At 39.7% G+C, this 20,521-nt stretch overlaps 2 protein-coding genes across 4 annotated transcripts in view; one reads left to right on the top strand and one right to left on the bottom strand.

Annotated features, from left to right (window-relative positions):
- The window catches only part of ATP1B1 (ATPase Na+/K+ transporting subunit beta 1), a 28,749-nt gene extending 14,222 nt beyond the window's left edge, over positions 1-14,527 (top strand). Inside the window, exons 3-6 of the mRNA XM_015888234.3 lie at positions 5,233-5,385; positions 5,889-6,073; positions 9,808-9,888; positions 13,141-14,527. Of these exons, the coding sequence (XP_015743720.1) occupies positions 5,233-5,385; positions 5,889-6,073; positions 9,808-9,888; positions 13,141-13,407 (686 nt within the window). The 3' untranslated portion in view covers positions 13,408-14,527. The remainder of the gene's footprint in view (positions 1-5,232; positions 5,386-5,888; positions 6,074-9,807; positions 9,889-13,140) is intronic.
- NME7 (NME/NM23 family member 7) overlaps positions 14,341-20,521 on the bottom strand; it is an 89,919-nt gene continuing 83,738 nt past the window's right edge. For all 3 annotated transcript variants that reach the window (XM_088140775.1, XM_088140774.1, XM_007429124.3), the window contains one exon: positions 14,341-14,613. In XM_088140775.1, the coding sequence (XP_087996901.1) occupies positions 14,581-14,613 (33 nt within the window). In that variant the 3' untranslated portion in view covers positions 14,341-14,580. The remainder of the gene's footprint in view (positions 14,614-20,521) is intronic.

Below are 20,521 nucleotides of genomic sequence, written 5' to 3'. Positions count from 1 at the left end.
CCAGTTTCTAGCCTGATGCCTTAACCACTACATTAAACTGGCTCTCAACTTTTGGTTTGGGAGAAAAAAATGCCTGTAGACCAGCTTTCTGAAAATTACATGATTAGTAAAAGTTGTAAAATATGAAAGCTTACCCTTCACAACGTTTAGAAAAGGTGCCTGGCTTCAACAAAGGTTTGTGAAAATCTACCTATCAAAGGTGCTTTGCAAAGCAATGCAGCCCCCCTCTCTTTGTGCAGACCTCAAAGTATGTAGCTGTTCGGTTTCATACTTGTCTGGCAATTCTAATAGCCAGAAAAGGCTTTTGCACATGTACAGAGGTTTCTTCTAACTCCTCTGTTCAGCTACTGGAATTACTGGTCAAGACCCCAAGTCCATGATAAGTGCCTTGTTGAGGAGGACTGTATTACGTATTCACCTCAGTAAGAACTGCATCATCTCCATGGTACAAATCACCTTATCAAGACAAAGACAAACCACTTTGTAAAGGTTTAGAAATGGCTGATTTTAGACCCTTCCTGCACAAGTTTTCAATATAGAATTGTACCCCTGTGTTGCTTGCTCACTCTGGGGTGGATGTCCCAACATGAAACAGAACTTCCACCTAACTAAATGTAATGTGTGGTAGAATCAATCAGAGCCGCAACATGAATTTAATCTCCCCTTAGCGTTAAACATGCATCAGGCATTTCAATTAAATTTTAATCAACTTTCTCAAAAACACTGTTGCAGTTGGAGTTAAAAACAACAACATTGTGTTCAGTTATTGTTGCTTCTAGACCCAGTTGCTTTCAATACTCTCTAATCTGTGTTGAGAAACAAAATGCAAGGTTTCAAAAAATCCAACAGTTTGATAGCTCAGTGTTATGTGTTCCACAACCAAGCCTCTTCAATTATCATTTGTATTCACACCAAGACAGAGCTGTGTTTGTAGGTCAAGGATGCTAATATGCACTGACCTGGGTAGATTTTTCTTCCCTTAAGGCAATAAATACAGATTTAGCTAAAGTGGCTAAATCTGTATTTATTGTATTATATTCTGAGAAAAAGAAGGAGAATATAAAGCAGCTTTCTCCAGTCTGGTGTCATTCATATATATCGCATATACAACTCTCATAACCTCCAGCCCTGGAAATAATGGGAGTTGTACTCCACACATGAGGAATTAGTAAAACAAGTATGAAAAGAGTAAGCAGGTTAGATTAATCCCTGAATGGAGCCATGTACGTGGTGTTTTTCCCCTTCCCAAATAGGAGCCACGAGTCCTAGACAATACAGAGTATCCAGTGGACTGACAGACTGGACAAACAATACTACATTTGTATCTGGCCACCATCCCAAACAATCCAAGAATAAAGATGAGGTTGTCTAGTTTCAGCCTCCCCCTCCCCTCCAGCTGTCCAGGTGCTTGGCATGCAAAATCCTGAGTTGCATCAGGTGCCCTCCTAGCTGGAACAAGGAATCAGTTCCGTTTAAAGAATGCCATTCAGAGCCACCCACTATGCCAGTAGCAATGCGCAAACTGTCCCCTGCTCCATCCCATACTTCCAAAGAAATTAGCAGTTAAAAGGAAAGTTATACACAGGGAGAAATAATATGTAAGAAAAGGTAGCCAGAGGATCCTTTTTCACTGTGTGCTGGAATTTCAGTTCAAACTAGTTTTCACTGCCTATTGGTGATGAACATTTTAGTTTTCTGAATAGACAGATATTTGGCTGGGACAGGATGGGAGCTATGTTGTGAGTGTACTGAAGTGCTAGGGGCTGAAATGTCATTGGCTTTTGTGCAATATGAGCAGGATTAGAAGGCAGTCAACTCAGTAATAAACTAAATCATTTTACTGGAAGTCCCTAGGATTGAATCAGAAGTCAGTGATGTGGGAAGCTGCTTGTAAAGCACTATTTCTATCCTATGTTCTACTATATAGCATTCAAATATGTTTATATCAAACTAAATGCGTTAGGGGAATGCATATAAAATTAATATGAATGTTTGTGCTTTTTCATGTGTTTTTTATGTGTTTTTTTTAAAAAAAACATAATAAAACTGAAGCTGATGTGGAAACAGAGCCTGATAGACATAAACTTAGGAAAGTGAGAAACTGGGAAACTGAAATTCATAATTGATTTATTCCTCCCATCACCCGTCTGAAGCTTCAGATATTAGCAAAGGCTGGCTGGCTAACTAAATTACTGGCACTGATTGTACTATCTGAAACTGTTTGGAGACAATGTGAGAAGTCAGTGATATACTAACCTTTCTCCAGCCTGTAAAATATGCTAATTGGAACCTAGAATGTTGTCGCTGTGGATTATAATTTGAACTACAACACTGTTTAGTGTTGTATCATCTACATCTCTTAGAGTATCTGTAGAGTGGTGGTTCACACATACAGGTAGTCCTCACTTAACGACTGCCCTGTTTAGCATCTGTTTGAAGTTGTGACAGTGCTAAAAAAGTAACTTTATGACCGGCCCTTGCATTTATGACCACCGCAGCACCCCTGCAGTCACATGATCGAGATTTGGGTGCTTTGCAACTGGAGGGCATTTACAACCATCATATTGTCCCACAGTCATGCAGTCATCATTTGAGAGCTTCACAGCCAGCTTCCAACAAGCAGAGTCAATGGAGAAGCCAGCAGTAAAACTGCAAGTTGCGGTCACATGATGTCTCGCTTAATGACAGATAGTTTTACAGATAATTTTTGTGTTACACCCTGTCAATTTGCACAACTTATATTATCCGTACTGAAGCCAATGAGAATTGAACTCCAAAGCAACTAATTGCCTACCTCTACATTCACCCATAAATAACTAACACTGAAGCCCCATCCAGAATACCTAATACTTAGTGCAATGGTCTGCAGGAGGAAAGACTTCATGTGTAAGGCTGCACGTGCATTGGCCAGGACCCTATATACTCACATGGGAACCAATATTTATGTAGCTGAACTCACAATTGTCTGTGGGAGAAAAATGTCATATTAATGCTAGCAAGGGGAGGACTTCTCCAGAATGCTAAAATGGTTAGCACTCTAGGTAGAAAAAGGACTTGAATGAATGACTTGACCAGGGTTTGAATACTTTCCTCGTCTGTACTGTTATTGTGAACACAGGTTTTCATATGGTTCTACTTACTCAAAAATAGGTTATTACTGAATGTTTGATGATCACAAGAGGTTCTCCACACATCTCACTAACAGGAGATTATGCTAATGTATCAGGTAAATGAACAGTCTTAGATACAGTTGGCACAGAATACTGGCCAGAATACTGGTGTATACCGGCACAGAAAAGTGCCAGAATATTGTATTTTTAATATATCTGAACAATTATCAAAGACATGGGAAGTAATCATATTAATTCATTCTGATTAATATAATTTAAATGCCATTACATTTAAATACAAATGAAAGTACATTTTGTTTCTGCCCTGGCTGTATTTCTCTACTCAGTTCTCTTCCAACTATTTTTTTTTTTTTTAAAATATGGCCCTGTGGAATGGCTTGGAGGCCTAAGTTCAAGTCCCCATTTAACCCAGCCATAAAACTTGCTGTGTGACTGAATCCCTCTCAGCCTCACAGAGTTGCTGCAATGATATGGTAGAATCCCATCTTGATATCCTTGGAATAAATGGTAGCTTTTAAACGGGGTTTAAACGGGGTTGAAAGCGCTGAACAACTTGGCAAACTACTTGGGAGGCAGCTATTTGTAGAGTGCTGATAATCAGGTCCAAGATAATGTGACACTTTTCCGTGACAAGCCACAAGTAGGAGGCTTGCAGCTTTTTAAGAAATTATCAATTAAACTCCAAGCAACATGTGAAGCTCAGTCCTTTCTAGCTACAGCCTCTCTTCCTCAAGGTCTTGCCCCTTCTCACAATTTCCCTTGTGCACCCATGCCTCAGCAGAGATCTCCCAGTCTCCCTAGAGTGCTGGTGCCCCCCAGATGTGTTAGGATTGCAACTCTACGGATTCTCGGCCAGCATGGCCTTCAACAGTCCTCAAATTTAGTGTGTGTGGGTGGTTGTATACAAACGCAGAGCTTTCTAGAACAGGTTTGCTGGTTAACTGCAATACCGAAAAGACATTAATGGGGCGGGAGGAGCAGCAGGAATCAGTAAATAAGGTAGGGGTTGTTGTAATTATTATTGGAACTGTGAGGAAAATAAGTTTTCAGATGGGAACACATAAATTCAATTGCAACGTAAGGAATTTGCAATAGCCTTGGAGTTGGCTTACACCAATTTTATCAGAGCATTCCCATGACAACTCATGATCCTGTCCTGGCATTTTGGCACTCTAAACTGCCCCCTCCCTTTGATTTGTTTCTTTTCTCTTAGAACAATAGTTTTCTTTGAAACTGATAGCAGAGGGAGAAAGTAATTCGAGATCTATTATTTACGTATGTATGCCTGCATCATCATATGAATATGTATGTATGCATCATTTTTCCCTTCCCCTTTTCTGAAATGTATAAATGTTAGTGCATCTATTTTGTTTGTAGGGGTGTCTCTCACTATCCCTTGGTAAGGTCCCCCTCCAGTAGTACTGTCTGATAAACACTGCAGTGAAGCTTTGATTATTTGCTTTTTGATCCTATGTTTTGATTCGATGTTAGTCTATTTTCCTCCATAATCCTTTTGATAATGCTTCCTTCCCCCCACTCAAACCCCAGTCTACTAGTTGCTGTTCTTCATGGTTTATTTGCAGACGTATTCAGTGTTCGAATGCATGTACAAAAGGCTGTGGGGTTTTTGGGGGGGGGGTCATTTTTGACATTGTGGTTTATATCAGATGCCTATATTCATAGAGAGACTTCAATTGTAAAAAAATAAGATTTAAAAAACTTCATATATAACTTTTTCCATGCATACAGCAACCTAGTCAAAATGCAAAGAATATTATGCCTCTTTTCAAATTTTCCTTTTGTATAAGGACATTTGCCTGAAGCATGACACACATTTCTGAATCATAGGCCATGTGGCTAAAGTCTGTGTCAGGACTTTGTAGCTAGGAACAAAAAAGCAGTTTTGCTAAGGGAGAAGAGCAGCAAGTAATTTTAAACACTGAATCGTCATGAACTTCCTGGTCATCAATCAGTTGATAGCACAGAGTTTTCACCTTTCTCTCCTGAGTTAGCACTGTTCTCGGAAATGCTTCATTGTCACAAGCCCTATTAGTTGGCTTATCTTCCTGTAAGTTAACTGCTATTTTCCTTTTCCTTCCAGGATTGACAAATGTTCCCCAAGTCCTTAAAATGGAGATTTCTTTCAACCCTTCTGATCCTAACTCATATAAGACATACACAGACCTACTTGAGAAATTCTTGAAGGATTATGAGAAAGAAAAACAGCAAGACATCCATTTTGAGAACTGTGGCAGTGAGTAGATTTGATTTTGTTGGCAAATATTTTAATTTATTTTTAATTTGATTCATCTGAAAGTTTGTTGATGGTCTTAAAGCTAGCAGTCTCTTGTATATCTAATATCCCAAGACTGACCTTGGACAGGCTTCTTTGTAAAGAGACAAGGTTCCTATAATCTTCAAGCTGCTTATTTCTACATGCAATCATTTTTAAACATACTCAGATTAAGAAAAATGTATGGTCAGGAGGATTGTATGTTTTGGTATCAGTGTGTGTTGGGATGTAATCACTGTAAAAAATTATCTTATACCAGTTAGAGGAACAGCAGTGATGCAAAACTGTAAAATACATATTACACTCTTATTCTGCTTAAAAATAAAGTGGAACAGGAAATTTGTTGCTCTCTGGATCTTAAGTTAATAAGCACTACATGTAAATTTTAAAAAATGTGGTGTTGACTAAAATGTATATAAGTAATATTGACCTCTTCTTCTGTCTTCCCTGATGCATACCATCAGCTGAACCTTCTCCTCCCAAAAACAGAGGACCCTTTGATGGCTCTCAAGGTGGCCTGCCATCTTGCAAGTTCTATCGCAGTTGGCTGGAAAATTGCTCTGGGATAGAAGATCCTACTTTTGGTTACCAAGATGGCAAGCCATGTGTCATCATCAAACTCAACAGAGTTCTGGGATTTGTACCTAAGGCAAGTATTGTTTTTCTTTTCATAAGGTATGAAATAAAAGTAGGCAACATGATTTCATAGGGAAATTTATTTATTTATTTATTTATTTATTTATTTGCTTATTTATTTATCAAATTTGTATGGCCGCCCATCTCACAAAAAAGTGACTCTGGGCAGCATACAACACTTAATTAAAAAACCAAGAAATATATTTAAAACATTCATTATTAAAAACTATAAAAAGCACACAAACAAGAAAGGATGATGTTAGCCGCAGTAAGGGAGCCATTGCAAGATCTCCCAGGTCCCCTGGGACCACAGGCCTGATGGCATAGCCAGGTCTTGAGCGACTTGCAGAGAAGGCCAGTCTCCTGGGACCCACCAAGTGTAATTCCCTGACAGACGGGACCCACAGCATGCCTTTTCTGCCAGATCTGATGGGACAGGGGGGAGTAATCAGGGAGAGGTGGTCCCTCAGATAATCCAGCCCCATGTCATGAAGGGCTTTAAAGGTGAAAACCAGCACCTTGAATTGGACCCGGAAGCAAATTGGCAACCAATGCAGCTCGTGGAGCAGGGGTGTAATGTGCACTGTTCTAGGGGCACACATAACTGCCCATGCTGCTGCATTTTGCAGTAGCTGAAGCTTCCAGATACTCTTCAAGGGCAACCCCATGTAGAGCGCATTACAGAAGTCCAAATGGGAGGTGACTAGGGTATGAGTGATAGTGAACAGAGCCCCCTGATCCATTAATGGGTGCAACTGGTGCACAATATGAAGCTGGGCAAAGGCCCTCCTAGCCACAATTGCCACCTGCTCTTTGAGCAGGAGTCATGAGTCCAGGATGGCCCCCAAGTTGCATACCGGGTCTGTCTGGGGCAGCGCCACCCCATCCAGCATCAAAGATGGCATAGTCCTAGAACCGCTAGGCCCCAAAACCCAAAGCCACTCAGTCTTGCCAGGGTTCAGTTGAAGCCTGTTCCCTATCCAGACCCTCACAGCCTCCAGGCACAGGGATAAGGTGTTCACAGCGTTGGTTAATTCGTCAGGGGCAGAGATATATAATTGGGTATTATCAATGTACTGATGATATCTCACCCCATAGCGATGGATGAGCTCAGCTAGCGGCCTCGTGTAGATGTTAAATAGGAGAGGGGAGAGTACCAAATCCTGTGGCACCCCACATAGTAGGGGCTCAGGGCAGGATCGTTCCTCCCCAACTACCACCAACTAGAAACTGCCCCGGAGAAAGGAGGTAAACAGCAAAGCACCATGCCATCTACTCGCAATCTTCTGAGCCAATCCAGAAGGATACCACGGTTGATGGTATCAAAAGCTGCCAAGAGGTCAAGTAGGGCAAGGATGGATGCAGAACCCTGATCCCACCCTCACCAGAGATCACCCAAAAGTGCAAAATGGTGTTTGTCTCAGCTTGGAGAAGCTTGCTTCTTTCTATCTCTCAATGGAGAACTGTTCATCTACTGGTCATCCAGTGAAGTGATAATACAGTCCTGGAAGAACGTAGAAATCTTGACAAATGAAATGGTGGTGATTGTATACGGTATTTTCAGTGATCATTCTAAATCCAAAAAAGCAGTGAAATACCTCTGGAAATAACTGCACCCATATTCTTGTTTGAATCTTTAAAACATTTCTACAAATTTTAATATGTGCTCTAATACAACCAAATATTCTGATACTCAGTTAAAACAAAATCAGCATATTCTGAGAAGGGAGGAATGATTTATTTCATCCTAAGGCCATGTAAGACACTGGGTTGTATCCAGACTTAGCCCTGGACTATTATTTTTATCATCTCCTACCGGAATGTTCTGCATGGGGTGATGAAAATTGTAATCCAGAATAGGAAAGAGGCAGAAATAAGATATTGAAAATATTTAGCAACTCCAGCTCTGGGTTTCTCTATTTCCCTCTTTTCCCAACTGAACCCTTCCCTCCAATGGTGCTTCCTGATGAGGCATTTTTATCTCATTGCTCTGTCTTGTCCTCTGAATTTTAAACCAGTTCTGGAGGTCTGCTTCTACCTGTAATGCTTTTAAATATTTCAACTGCTGCTTATCATATTTTTAATTCTTAAAAAAAAACCCTGTTAAGTTGGAGAAATATGTTGCATATAATGAGGTTTAATTAATGCTGCTGGGAGTATTATTATTATTATTATTATTATTATTATTATTATTATTATTATTATATTTGTATGCGGCCCATCTCCCCCCAATGGGTGACTCTGGGCAGCTCACAGTTAAAATCAGAAACCCCATCAACAATTAAAAATCCCCCATAAATAGTTAAAATAAATTAATCCATTAAAAATCAAATATTGATAACAGACTGTACATAAATATTAAAACATTCAAGATGATGGGGGCGGCAAGGTCAATCACCTCACAAGCCACCTCCACTGGTGCGAGTCCCCATCCGGCCCCCAGGCTTTCTGGCACAGCCAGAATTTCACTCCTTTCCTGAAGGCCATGAGAGTGGGGGCACACTGGACCTCGGGAGGCAGATTGTTCCATAGGGTGGGGGCCACAGCAGAAAAGGCCCTCTGCTTAGACCCCACCAGTCGAAATTTCTTGACCGGTGAGGTCTGCAACATGCCCCTTCTGCTGGACCGAGTGGGGCAGGCTGAAGTAACCGGGGCGAGACGGCTCCTCAGATAACCTGGTCCTGTGCCATGAAGGGCTTTAAAGGTGATGACCAATACCTTGAATTGGACCCAGAAGCAGACTGGCAACCAATGCAGCTCGCGTAACAGCGGTGTTATATGTGCCCTCCTAGGGGCATTCAGAATTGTCTGTGCCACCACATTCTGCACCAGCTGTAGCTTCTGGATACTCTTCGAGGGTAGCCCCATGTAGAGTGTGTTACTGTAATCCAACCAGGAGGTGACCAGGGCATGAGTGACTGTGCAGAGGGCCTCCTGACTGAGGAAGGGGTGTAACTGTAAAATATACTCGTCTTGGCTTTCACAGCTAGTATTTGTTGGGCAATACTGGGCTTCAAGGTTTAGTGACTGTGGTTTAGACAACAGATTTCCTAATGTTTCGCTGGCAACTGTGGCTGGTGTCTTCAGAGGCAAGGTGGTCTATGTAGCAGATGACAGTTACTGGTGAAACATTAGGAAATCTGTTGTCTAGACCATGGTCATTAAACCCTGAAGACCAACGCTGCCCAACTGCTGGGAGCCTTTCAGCTAAAACCACCCTTAGTCTTGAACACTTGATTTCTGATTTCTTCAAATGCCCTCTTAGCTCCCTACGCAACTTCTCTCAGATAGAAGTGAGAGCTGCCCACACAGAACAACAGAGAACATCAGGTTTGTCCACAAAATAGCAGTGATTAGGGAGCAGCAAATGCAGAAGTTGTAGTTTTGCTGAATGTAAGTTCACAATTTCATTAATGAATTACACTAATATTTTTTTTCTTGCCTTCACAGATCACATGTGTGTATGTGTGATATATTCATTTGTAAAATATATGTATATACACACAGACACACCTATCCCTATATACCTTTCTTTCTTCAGCCTCATATAGATATTCTTTTTTTCTTTTCTTTTCTTTCCTTTTCAAGGCTGCTCTGCTTCACTTCCAAACTGATAGGCAGTTAGTTAACCAACTGCTATTAGAGAATATAATATATGGGAAACAAACATATTGGAAATAGGAGTTATTTATTAGCAGCAGTTTGGAAGTTTGTTGAAATCTTTTTGAAATGTGTTTCTTTCCTCAGCTTCCACTAAATGACTCCCTCCCACCTGAGCTGAAGGCAAAATATAATCAGAATGTCATTCCCATTTATTGCACTGCTAAGGTAAAACAATTAATCCTGTTACTCGAATGTGTTGTCTGTAGGATCTGTCTTAAAGACTGTCTTGGAACTGTTAGTTCAATATACTACTACTAGCTAGGATCAGGCATTGGGATCCCATCTGCTATTAGTGCTTAAAAGACTGTGATAGCTCCTGACTTGTGCCTTAGCCCATGTCATGTACGTATTCTTAACTTTGGAACCCTTTTTGAGTTGGAACTGAGGTAAGAAAGAACTTCACATTTCACCTTCGTAGGCATTATGGTAATTGTCATATAAGAGCTGCAATCCAACACAACTGGAGGCTACCATGTTGACTGGTTCTAGGAGGTTCTCCTCTGGATGCATGCATCATCTAAGGCACAGAAGCCATAAAAAGACATTTTCTGTAGTGGCATCAGATACGAGAAATATTGTCTCTAGGAAGGTATACAGGTAGTCCTTGCTTAACAACCATTCATTCAACAACCATTTGAAGTTATAACAGCGCTGAACAAATGGTAGTAACAACTGGTCCTTGAAGTTATGGCCGTTGTAGTGCCCCTGAAGTCACATGATCAAATTTTGGGGGCTTGGCAGCCTGCCTGCATTTACAACCGCAGTGTGCGCTTCAACACACCCACCCACCTATCTTCCCCACTTCTCTGTCCTTTTGGCTGCCTTGCACTCTACCACCACTGCCTACCCCTACTGCCCCCAGTTGACCTTCTCCATCTTCTTCCTCCCACTGCCTTGTCAGTGCACCTTGTCAGCAGTGGGAGGAAGAAGATGGTGAAGGTCAGTTGGGGGTGGTGGGGGGCAGCAGGGGTAGGAGGCAGTGGCGGAGTGCAGGGTGGCCAAAAGGACAGAGCTGGGGAGGGGATAGGTGGGTGGGGGGAGTTGAAGCAAGGTTACCTAATGACAGTGAGGTCCTCACCTAATGACCACAATCTGGACTACTGGAATGGCCATCACTAAGCGGTGTGGTCACGTGATGTTTCACCTAAAAACTGCTTTGCTTAGTGACAGACATTCTGGTCCCAATTTAGGTCGTTAAGCGAGGACTACTTGTATGACATCTATTTTGCTACCTTTCTGAAACTGGATATCTTCTTTATCTCAGCCTTTTAATAGTTTGGTTGATGCAATCTTATTTAAAGATGATATCGTCTTTATTGATTGACTGCATCTTGGTTTAATGCAAAGTTATCCTGGTAAAAGAACTAGCATAAAATAAAAGTAAAATCCTCCATAAAGGCTTTTGGTGCACACCAGAGAGGAATTGCAAATTGGAAAAATAATCTCTACTCAAATCCTACTGAAATGAATGGAAGTTGCTGTGCAGAAATATTTGAGGGCTCTCCTCTTCATTCTGCATAAGGGTAACTCTCAACTGACTATCTTCTGTTGTTTGCTTTTGGAGTTACAAAGTAATGTCACTTTGCACCAAAATAAAAAAAGGCATTGTTTTTCTTCAAGAAGAATCTATGGAGAAAATTTTAATTTGTTTTCCTAAATAGAGGAATGGTATTAGAAGTGGCAACAACTTTTAAACCAAGATATATCACTTCTTCACTCCCATGACCAAAAAGACTCAAAAAGAAATGATTAAACAGTCTGACAATCTCCAACATGCAGAAAAGAATGGAGAAAAGTGGTGAAAGGAGGAGATTACAGACTGTTGGGTGGCCTAGAGAATTCACAAGGCAACCATGGAAACATCTACCAAAAAGCATGATCTTTTTGTGAATACTATTTATCAGGGACTTGCAATGCTCAGGTTTGATCCCAAAAAGATCTTTCAAAATACATAGGAGAGCAAAAGTAATACCTCTCTACAATATCTTAAAAGAGCTGTGCTACCTTGGGAGAAGGCACAACTGCTTTAAGATGTTGCAAACAGGTGCCAGATTTTTGCTTCTTTGTGCTCCAAAACTCCTTTTGGAGAGTGAAACCAAAGAACTCAGCCTTATTAGTTATGAATTCCTTTTGTAAGGTTAGAATGCTAACCCAACTGAAGCTCCATCACTGGCCATCAGTGTCTCTGTGACAAATCTAAATTAAAAAGCTTTACATTAATGAAAAATAGAACTATCAGTGGCTACTATCAGAATGGTTATCTACAACTTCCAGCATTAGATTTTACCTTGCCAATGAAAACTCTAGGGAACAATAGCAAGAGACAGCTGTTGCCAGCATGATGTACTTGTGGGTTTCCTATAAGCTTATGACTAGCCACTGGGAAGCAGAATGATGGCTAAGGCTTTGATCTATCTAGCAGTTTCTTCTTATGCTTACATTACAGGTTCATCTGTTTTAGTAGCAGTGTGCAGAATGTTTTGAACACTTTTGAAGTTGAAAGTTACAGATGGGAGTAAAAGCAACAGCCCTCCCCCATTGTTTATCCTAGAACATGGTTTTTAGAAACATGTTGCCTGTTAAGCTGGAAATTTCATTTAGTTAATGACTGCTAGATTTTGAAATTCTGCATAGTTCTTCAAATTCCTTTTGAAATTAAGCTACATTCTAATAACAAATTCACATTCACTGAATGGAGAAGGAGCAGGCTCTTACTTCTGGTTCTATGGATAGCCAGAGTGTTCAATTCAGTTTCTGCATAAACTGTCCCTTCCTTCAGATACTTTGAATTTCATTTCCTAGCTAGATTTGCCCCTTGGAGTTCAAGTCCAACAATTCTAGAAGGAATCAGATTGTGGGTGGCTAGGGAATATATGTTGATAGGGCTGTATCTGCACAATCAAAAACTAATGTTATATTTTATGAATATACATTCTAGGTTTAATGGTCTTACAGGAGACAAGCTATGTTGCAGTGGGAAGTTGCTGTATTAAGTTCTACACTGACTGTGGTTCTGGATTTATGCTCGTTAGTCTAAAAAATCTGGAACAACAGGGACTCTAATGGCACAAAAAGTTCTCCATATGTTGATTGCAGGCAGGCATTCAATTTGGTATGTGGGGTTTGAAGAAGGGAGGGAGAGGAGATGTTTTTCACCTTTTTGCATCACTCACATTATTGCAACGTGTGATAAGGATGTAAAATTTTTAGCTATTTGATACTTATATAACCATAATCTAAGGCAATTACAGTTGATGGAGACATGACTATTTTCATTGTCTGAACTCACTAAAGAATATTGGAAAGATGCATAACTGGAGTAACTTTTTGATGTTCACTATAATAGAAAACAATTCAAGGTGGCATACAGGACAAGAATGTTGTTTTTTTTAAAGTATGCTTCCTATGTTTCTTCAGAAAACAGATGAAATTAACAAAATTGGCCCTGTGGAATACTACGGCTTTGGTGGTTTTGGTGGCTTTCCTCTACAATACTACCCATATTATGGCAGGATTGTTCAGAAGGAATACCTTCAACCCCTTGTAGCAGTACAATTCACCAACCTGACTACTGATATGGAGCTGCGTATCGAGTGCAAGGCCTATGGTCAAAATATTGGCTACAGTGACAAAGATCGTTTCCAGGGACGTTTTGATATGAAAATTGAGATAAAAAGCAGCTGATCACAAGCAGAGTTTGGTTCTTCTTTTTTCCTCTTAGCCATTTAAAAAGTATAAAGAGAGACAAAAAACTACTAGTCTTGAACAAAACTCATACATATGGGACCTACACATAACCTATATGCTTTACACTAGCTTTCTGCATTTAAATAGATTAGAATGTAAACCTAAAAGTGTAGCAATAGTGACAAAGATATTTATTCTACTGTAAATGATGAAAAACAGAATTAATTGAGCCTTGGGACATGCCCATTTCTACTGTAAATTATGATTCCATAACTGACTTGTAGTAAGCAGTGTTTCTGCCCCCTAAGTATTGCTGCCATGTGAATTTTATTTAGTGTACAGTACTTTAGGTGCATTACTCTGGTCATTTTTCAAGCCATGTATTATTGTACCTGTTTTCTACTTTCCGTGAGCACAGATTTGCTGTACAAGGTGTAAATACTCAGTGGGATTAAAACTGGCACAGTACTTTTTAGTTTTTTCATTTTGTTTTCAAAAGGTAAAGGCCCATCTGTGATTATTCAATAGCACTCCATGAAGCCTACCCCAACCCCCATCCCTCAGTAGTCTACTAAACTTAGTGTGGTGGCAGGGAAAAATTACTTTAACTTTGAAACAAAGCTATGGAGAGTAGGTGATCACGTACTGTGCTTTGTAGCAATTGGTGTCTTTTTCTTTTCCCTTCATTCTACTATGTTTTGAGATTGTGTGAGAGACCTATGTCAGCCTACTACTCTCATCAGTGATAGAAATAATTATTTTGCTTTGTATATTTTCTTCTTTTCCTGTGAGAAGCATCACATGCTGTGGTGCTGTCTTTATTGAATGTTTTAACCATTTTCATGGTGGAAGAATTTTATATTTATGCAGTTGTACAATTTTTTTTCTGCAAGAAAAAGGTGTAATGTATAAAAATAAACCAAAGCCACATGTCTGAAAATAAATCTTTATTTTGAACTTTGAGAAGCAATGCAGTTACCCCATCAATTGGTGTTAAATGTTGTCTAAAGTGCAAAACTCTATGTTCTAATATATGTAATAGCCAGAAGTTCAGTGCTCTTGTTGGCCTTGTATTTCATTCAGGTTAAACACTGGACAATAAATGGATAAACATACATTTCCCATTCTGCAGTTTGTTCTTTCTAAGCAGTTTTGCTCCACAATGTTCTGTTAGTTGTCTAAGATACTGAAAAAGTATTGGATCTGCAAAAGAAACCAAAACAGTACAAGGTAATTTTAGAGTACATGACATGTTGATAGAATCATAATTTGGTTCTAGCAAGCTTCCATTCTGTCCATACCTAAGTTTGCTCAGGAAAAAACAGTGAACAGGAAGGACTGGCTGACAATGAACCCCTTTACAAGTTCTACCTGAACACTGCCGAACTTATAATTTTGATTCATAATAGTCTGGGAAAAATAGATTTTTTAAAAGTTTATTATATTGGATGGATTCACATATCATGCTAAGCTGCACATATGGGTGATGGTCTACACCAGAGCCACATCAGAACTTTTAAGAGCCAAGGAGGACTTTTTGGCAAGAAGCACACTGTTAGTACACATGTTTATGGGCAAAATTCCTACTTGTCCAATTGTCCCACACTTCCCAAGGCTGCCTCAGCAATCTCTGAGAATACCTCAGAATGGAGGCATCTGTTGGGATTGAGGCAAGGTTGTATAAGTATAGAGTGACCACTTGAAGAACCACAGCAACTGCTCTTGTTCTTGTACTCTCTGTGCATCACATCCACGGTTGAATAGCAGGTAGGGGCAGATACCCTATTACATGAAGTCAGAAAATGACACACTTTTCCCAAATGTATTCCTTCACAGCTCTGATATTTAACTGCAATGCTACATTGCAACATAGAAGACTATGACCAAGTATATGAGCTTTGCATAAATCATGCAAAACTACAGCCATCAAAAAGATCATTGAGGAGACTGCAGAGCAGGACCTGACCTGTGATGGAGGATCCTTTTTTTCAATATTTATTTAATTAATAACAAAAAAAGAAACAAAAGACCAAACCACAAAGATAATAATGATGGAGATACATTGTTAAAAAGAGAAGAAAAAAAAAAGCACATAAAAAGTGTTTTAACAAAAAAGTGAAAAAAACAACAAAGAAAAAACATGTTAATATGTCATTATAACTGTAAACGACAATTCTATATATAATGCAAATATTATTCAAGTATGTATATGTTTCTAATACATTCATATGACCATCGTGTTTTTTTTTATCCTACCGTATTTTGTATGGATGAGTCCCATATTTCATTATACTTGTCCACACAAAGTCTGTGTCTATAGGCAATCTGCTCATAAGGACAAGTGCAGTCAGGTCTTCAACCAATGAATAAATGGGGCCATACATTTATCTTTCCAATGCTGCAATATCAGTCTTTTGGTCATAGTAAGAGCATGGAGAATCCATTTACATTGTCTGGTTGTCAAGTCCATGTACTATGTATATAGTTCAAAAGAATATTATCCTCTGAAAATTTTAGCTTTTGTCACACAATCATATTTATATAGTCCACTACTTTATCCCAAAACTTGGTAAGTATAAGACATTGTAGAAACATATGTTTTAAAGAAGTATTATCCTTATTACATCTCCAACAAAATGCTGTTTTTGACAATCCTTTTCTATATAAATGTAATGGAGTCCAATAAATTCTAAATATTATTTTTGTTGCATAAGTCATAATTTAAGATCCATTGACACTCTTGCTACGGAAGTTAAAACACTCTCTCATTTTCTAGACAATATAGGAACCTTTAGTTCTTTATTCCACTCATTTCTTAACATCTGCATATCAAATTAATGTATTGATAACATATATAAAAACTAATAGATTTTTTTAGTTTTAAAGGATTTAACAAGTTGTTCTAATCTCTCAGGTATCTCAGAAGCTGGAAATGCTGCTGGCCAAACAATGTTGTTAACAAATGTTGTAACTGTAAATGTTCTGATGGAGGATCCTTAACTGACAATGAAATAGGCAAAGTGCATCAAGGCAGAGATCCAACTTGCAAATCTCTGATTGGAAGTCCCTTCGTTTGGAGAATAGTTGTTTTCTCTCCAAGAGGATGGCCATGACATTTACGAATATCCAAATCATGGAAACAATGCTACAGTGATGTAGCAAAATGTAGGCAATACTAAAGACAGACTGAGGTGAAATGCCATCACAATTTTTAGAAAAATGTAATTATTTTGTGCAAAACCTCTCTTGTCTTTATGTAGTAACAGGAAAGGAAAGTTAGGCATAAGGACAGAGATCACCACCCCCAAGGGCTGAAGTGATAACCAAAAAGCTAACTTTAAAAAAACAATAAATAGAGGTCTATAGTAGCTACAGGGTTAATAGCCTTGTTGGACAAAGAAGAACAAGCGCTGGGGTTAGGGCAGTAACAATTTCACTGGGTGCCACAAGTTCAAAAGCTTCTTAAGGAAGCATTTTATATAGGGACAAGAGAAAACACAGTAACATGCACATGCAATTCCAAAGCAGCAGCCAAACTCATTCACAACTAAGAGAAGGACTAAGGCTAACACACATTCCAATAGTAGTGAAAGAGGACAGGTAATAGGGTTCACATCCTGGTTAAAAATGATAACAGAGTATCTGTTCTGTTTCACCTTACAGCATGTGTACAGCTTGCCTGGTATTAGCATCTATTTCTTCTTTAGAGAAGCTGAAAATAGGTCTGGTTGAAGTATCTGACCTCAATTCCAAGAAAGTAGAAGTTGGTGAAATAGAAGGCAAGTAGGCTATCAGCCATTTTAGGCCATCATGGTTGATCAAAAACAGGCTTGATTCCCCAATCAAGGGGGATTTGGATACAGTACTCAGGTACAGCACAGTAATACTAACCATAAAGTATCCTGCTTAGGAATGGGAATGGAGGGAAGCATAAAGGGTTTGATCCAGAAAAGGAGGAAGACATTTCCCAGCTCTGTTGAAAAAGACATGACTACTACCCATTCTCCTATGATGCATAAAGTTCTATTGTCAAGGAACCCCACTGCATGAATAGGGACCAAATTACTGTGGGGAGCACCATCTACTTATGGGACATTGTAGAGGTGCAACTCAAGAGAGTCTGCAATATTGTTGTCCATTTTTGGAAATGGGGAGTTATTTGGTGGTACATATACTGGTTTTACAAGTACAGGTTTAAATTTATGAATCACCAAGAATGTGTCCGTCTTTGCTTGATCATGCAAAATGCTACCATACTGTTGGACAATTCAATTATTTAGTATTGATTTGAAAGTTCTGACAGACTTAACAAATGCTAAGTCCTCTAGAATGTTGATATGATTAATGCATTCCAAAAAGAAATCAAGAACCATTAATCTGAAATGTTGAATGGCATTCCAATCATCAAGGAAGTGATAGTAGGTGTGCAAAGTTTGTGTGTGAAAGGAAACCTTTGAAATAGATTTTGCAGGTTCTGTCAGGCTCCCCAAACCAGGACTCAGCAATAAATTTCAATCCCCTGACTTCACATGCCATAACTTGGCTCCTAAGCATGAATTCAGCAGAAATCTCTCAAACACATGACATAGTGTGACTAGGTAAGCACCTTCCTGCAAGCTATAACAAAGCCATATTGAACAGATGACTGCCATCAGATGAAAGTGCAGTTCTTTTTGTCACCCATGACAGTTTAGGCCTGTTGTTTCTTCCCACCTTTCCAGATTCTTGGCCTGAATGTTATTTGTGGCCTTGAAGCCAAGCATTTGTTGGTTACTGACATAACTGACATCTCTGCCTTAGGAATTGTTGGCCCTCACAAGTTCCCACCAACTGCTGAAGATGTGTGGGTAGAAAGGAGCCATCTCTGGAAAATAGGCATGTGGGATCTTGCATCTGACGTCAATGTAGCAAATCCAATAACTGCTGTACAAGAAGCTGTGGTCTTTAGACTGAGTGCCAGCAGCCAATCTGGACAGGTAGAACATTTTGTCACTAGGCAGAAATGTCCCATTTCAGATACAATCCAGGACTTCTCCGATAAAAAAGAATAGATTGTGTTTGATCCAAGTGTGACTTTTTCAAGTTGACGCTTTCAGAGCTGAAGCTGCTTGAAAAACGATGAATGGTTGTTTTCATGGCTCAGGGGTGTTTATAGAACTGTGCCACAATAAATTAATCTTGTCTATATGGGTAAAGTGACAGATTCTTTGGGGGAAAGTGATGCATAATACTGACAAAGGAAGGTTTGTCTCCCTTTATTGCAGGGAAGTATTTACTGTACAAAAATGATGTCTTTTCATACATAATTGAGGATATCGGCTTATTTTCTAAACCTCATCTCTCTCTAAATCTTATCTCCTATGCATCTTATTTCCTATTCATATTTTCCATAAGCTTCTTCTCCTCCTTCCCCCCTTTACAGGCAGGCTTAAATTGCCCACACCTGTGTTAATTATCAGGGCTTAGGGAGCCCTGTGCTTGGCCACTTGGGAGTGCAGAGAAACTAAGTCTCTCTTCTTCTCAGCCTGAGATCTAACCATCCTTTAAACACCCCAGCTTTGGCTGCCTTGGTGGCTGGCTGACATTTTCTAGGCTTTTTCAGCAAGTGTCTGTTGCCTCTGGCTTATACAGCCACTAGACGTTGATGTCTCTCAGTTTCTGGCTAAAAGGGGGAAAGTGCTGGCTGGCTGTGGATGGAGTTGTAGAAGTTGACATAGCTGCTGGGCATGGGTTCTCTGCTCAGTTTGTGGCTGTGCACGCTCCTGAACCTACTTCTTCCCCACCTCTGCACTGCATTTCTGCATGCTAGCTCTAGCCCCAATGATCCCCAAGTCATTGTCATAATTGTCTTTTGCTCAGCTCTCACCTGCAACTTTTGCTTGCAGCACTGTCTTTTGTCCTCTCTAATACAGTGTCGCCTCCAAATACTTCTTTTTGTAGCTGAAGCACAGGCTTGGTCCAGCTAATTCTAACTCAGCTGCCTCCAAGTCCCAGAGGAAAAGAAAAGAAAAAGGAAGGAAGGAAGGCCTTGCACTACCTGCTGTACAGTTCTTCTCCCAGAGATAGATATGAATTTGCCAAAGACAAACTGGCCACTACAGTGACATGCATATTGTGAAGAAACTGGGTATATGTTGGACATGCCAAAGGGAAAAGCACATTACTGATAAGCCTGGCCATTAATCACAATTTCATGATTGGATGCATGAAAATAAGCATCAGAAAGATAATTGCTCTAAACCAGTCCCTTCTGTGAGATAATGGCAAAATGTTGACAAATCTAACCATACATAATACCTTTGTTCTTATACAGGAATGCAAGCTTTATGGGTCTAGAACTAGGCGAATACCCTAACATTTCTTTTTGACTAGGAAGTACCTGGAATAAAAGACACAGGATGGAGGACCTATTGGGGAACTGGTTCAGCTCCTTCTTTTTACAGGAGCTGTACTACCTCAGTGCAGAGTAACAGGGAAGACCAAAGAAGTCCTAGAAGTGAATGTGCATGACATTTTATGAAATATCTTAGGTTAATGATAGTAAACAGTCAGAAACCTGGCAATGTTCTCCCAGGCACTAAGATGAGAATGCAAATTGAAGGCTAAGGAAGGTCCATTATGTAAAAAAGAATACCTTTGATTTCAATTTTTATTTTTCTTGCTGCTGAAGATAGGAATAGGGTAGTGCCTTGATCTGGAGTACCGACACTCCATTCTGTGGCAATGCCTCAAAAGCAGCAAGGAAGCTCTGGTGGTAGCCCATATAAAGTTCTGAAATCAAAGGAAAATGCTAAACTCTGAATTGGAGAGTCAGGACAGTGGTGATTATAGTGATGCAAACAATTTCAAGCATAAAATGAGCCTATCAGGTCTGGTGCTGATTTAAAATCTCCCTTCTGATTGCAACACTGCAGTTGTGACTCTGATAAATGGATCAGCTAAAGGGGTAACAGATGATATAGGCTGTCTCTATTGCTTGATTCCTAAGCTGTTCCAACTGAGAGGCTATAGACTTGAAGGCACTTGGCGACAGGTGACTGTTCACAATGGCAGTACTTCAAAGAATGGCTAATTTGCCCTTTGCTTTTTTTTTTTTTTTTAAATGAAGATA

This window comes from Python bivittatus, unplaced genomic scaffold (genome assembly GCF_059951505.1).
Source record: "Python bivittatus isolate LINGU-HERP-01145 unplaced genomic scaffold, Pbiv_v1 ctg000340_np1212, whole genome shotgun sequence".
NCBI lineage: Eukaryota > Metazoa > Chordata > Lepidosauria > Squamata > Pythonidae > Python > Python bivittatus.
The sequence above is the reverse complement of the archived record's forward strand: the minus strand, read 5'-3'. Positions and strand labels throughout refer to the sequence as shown.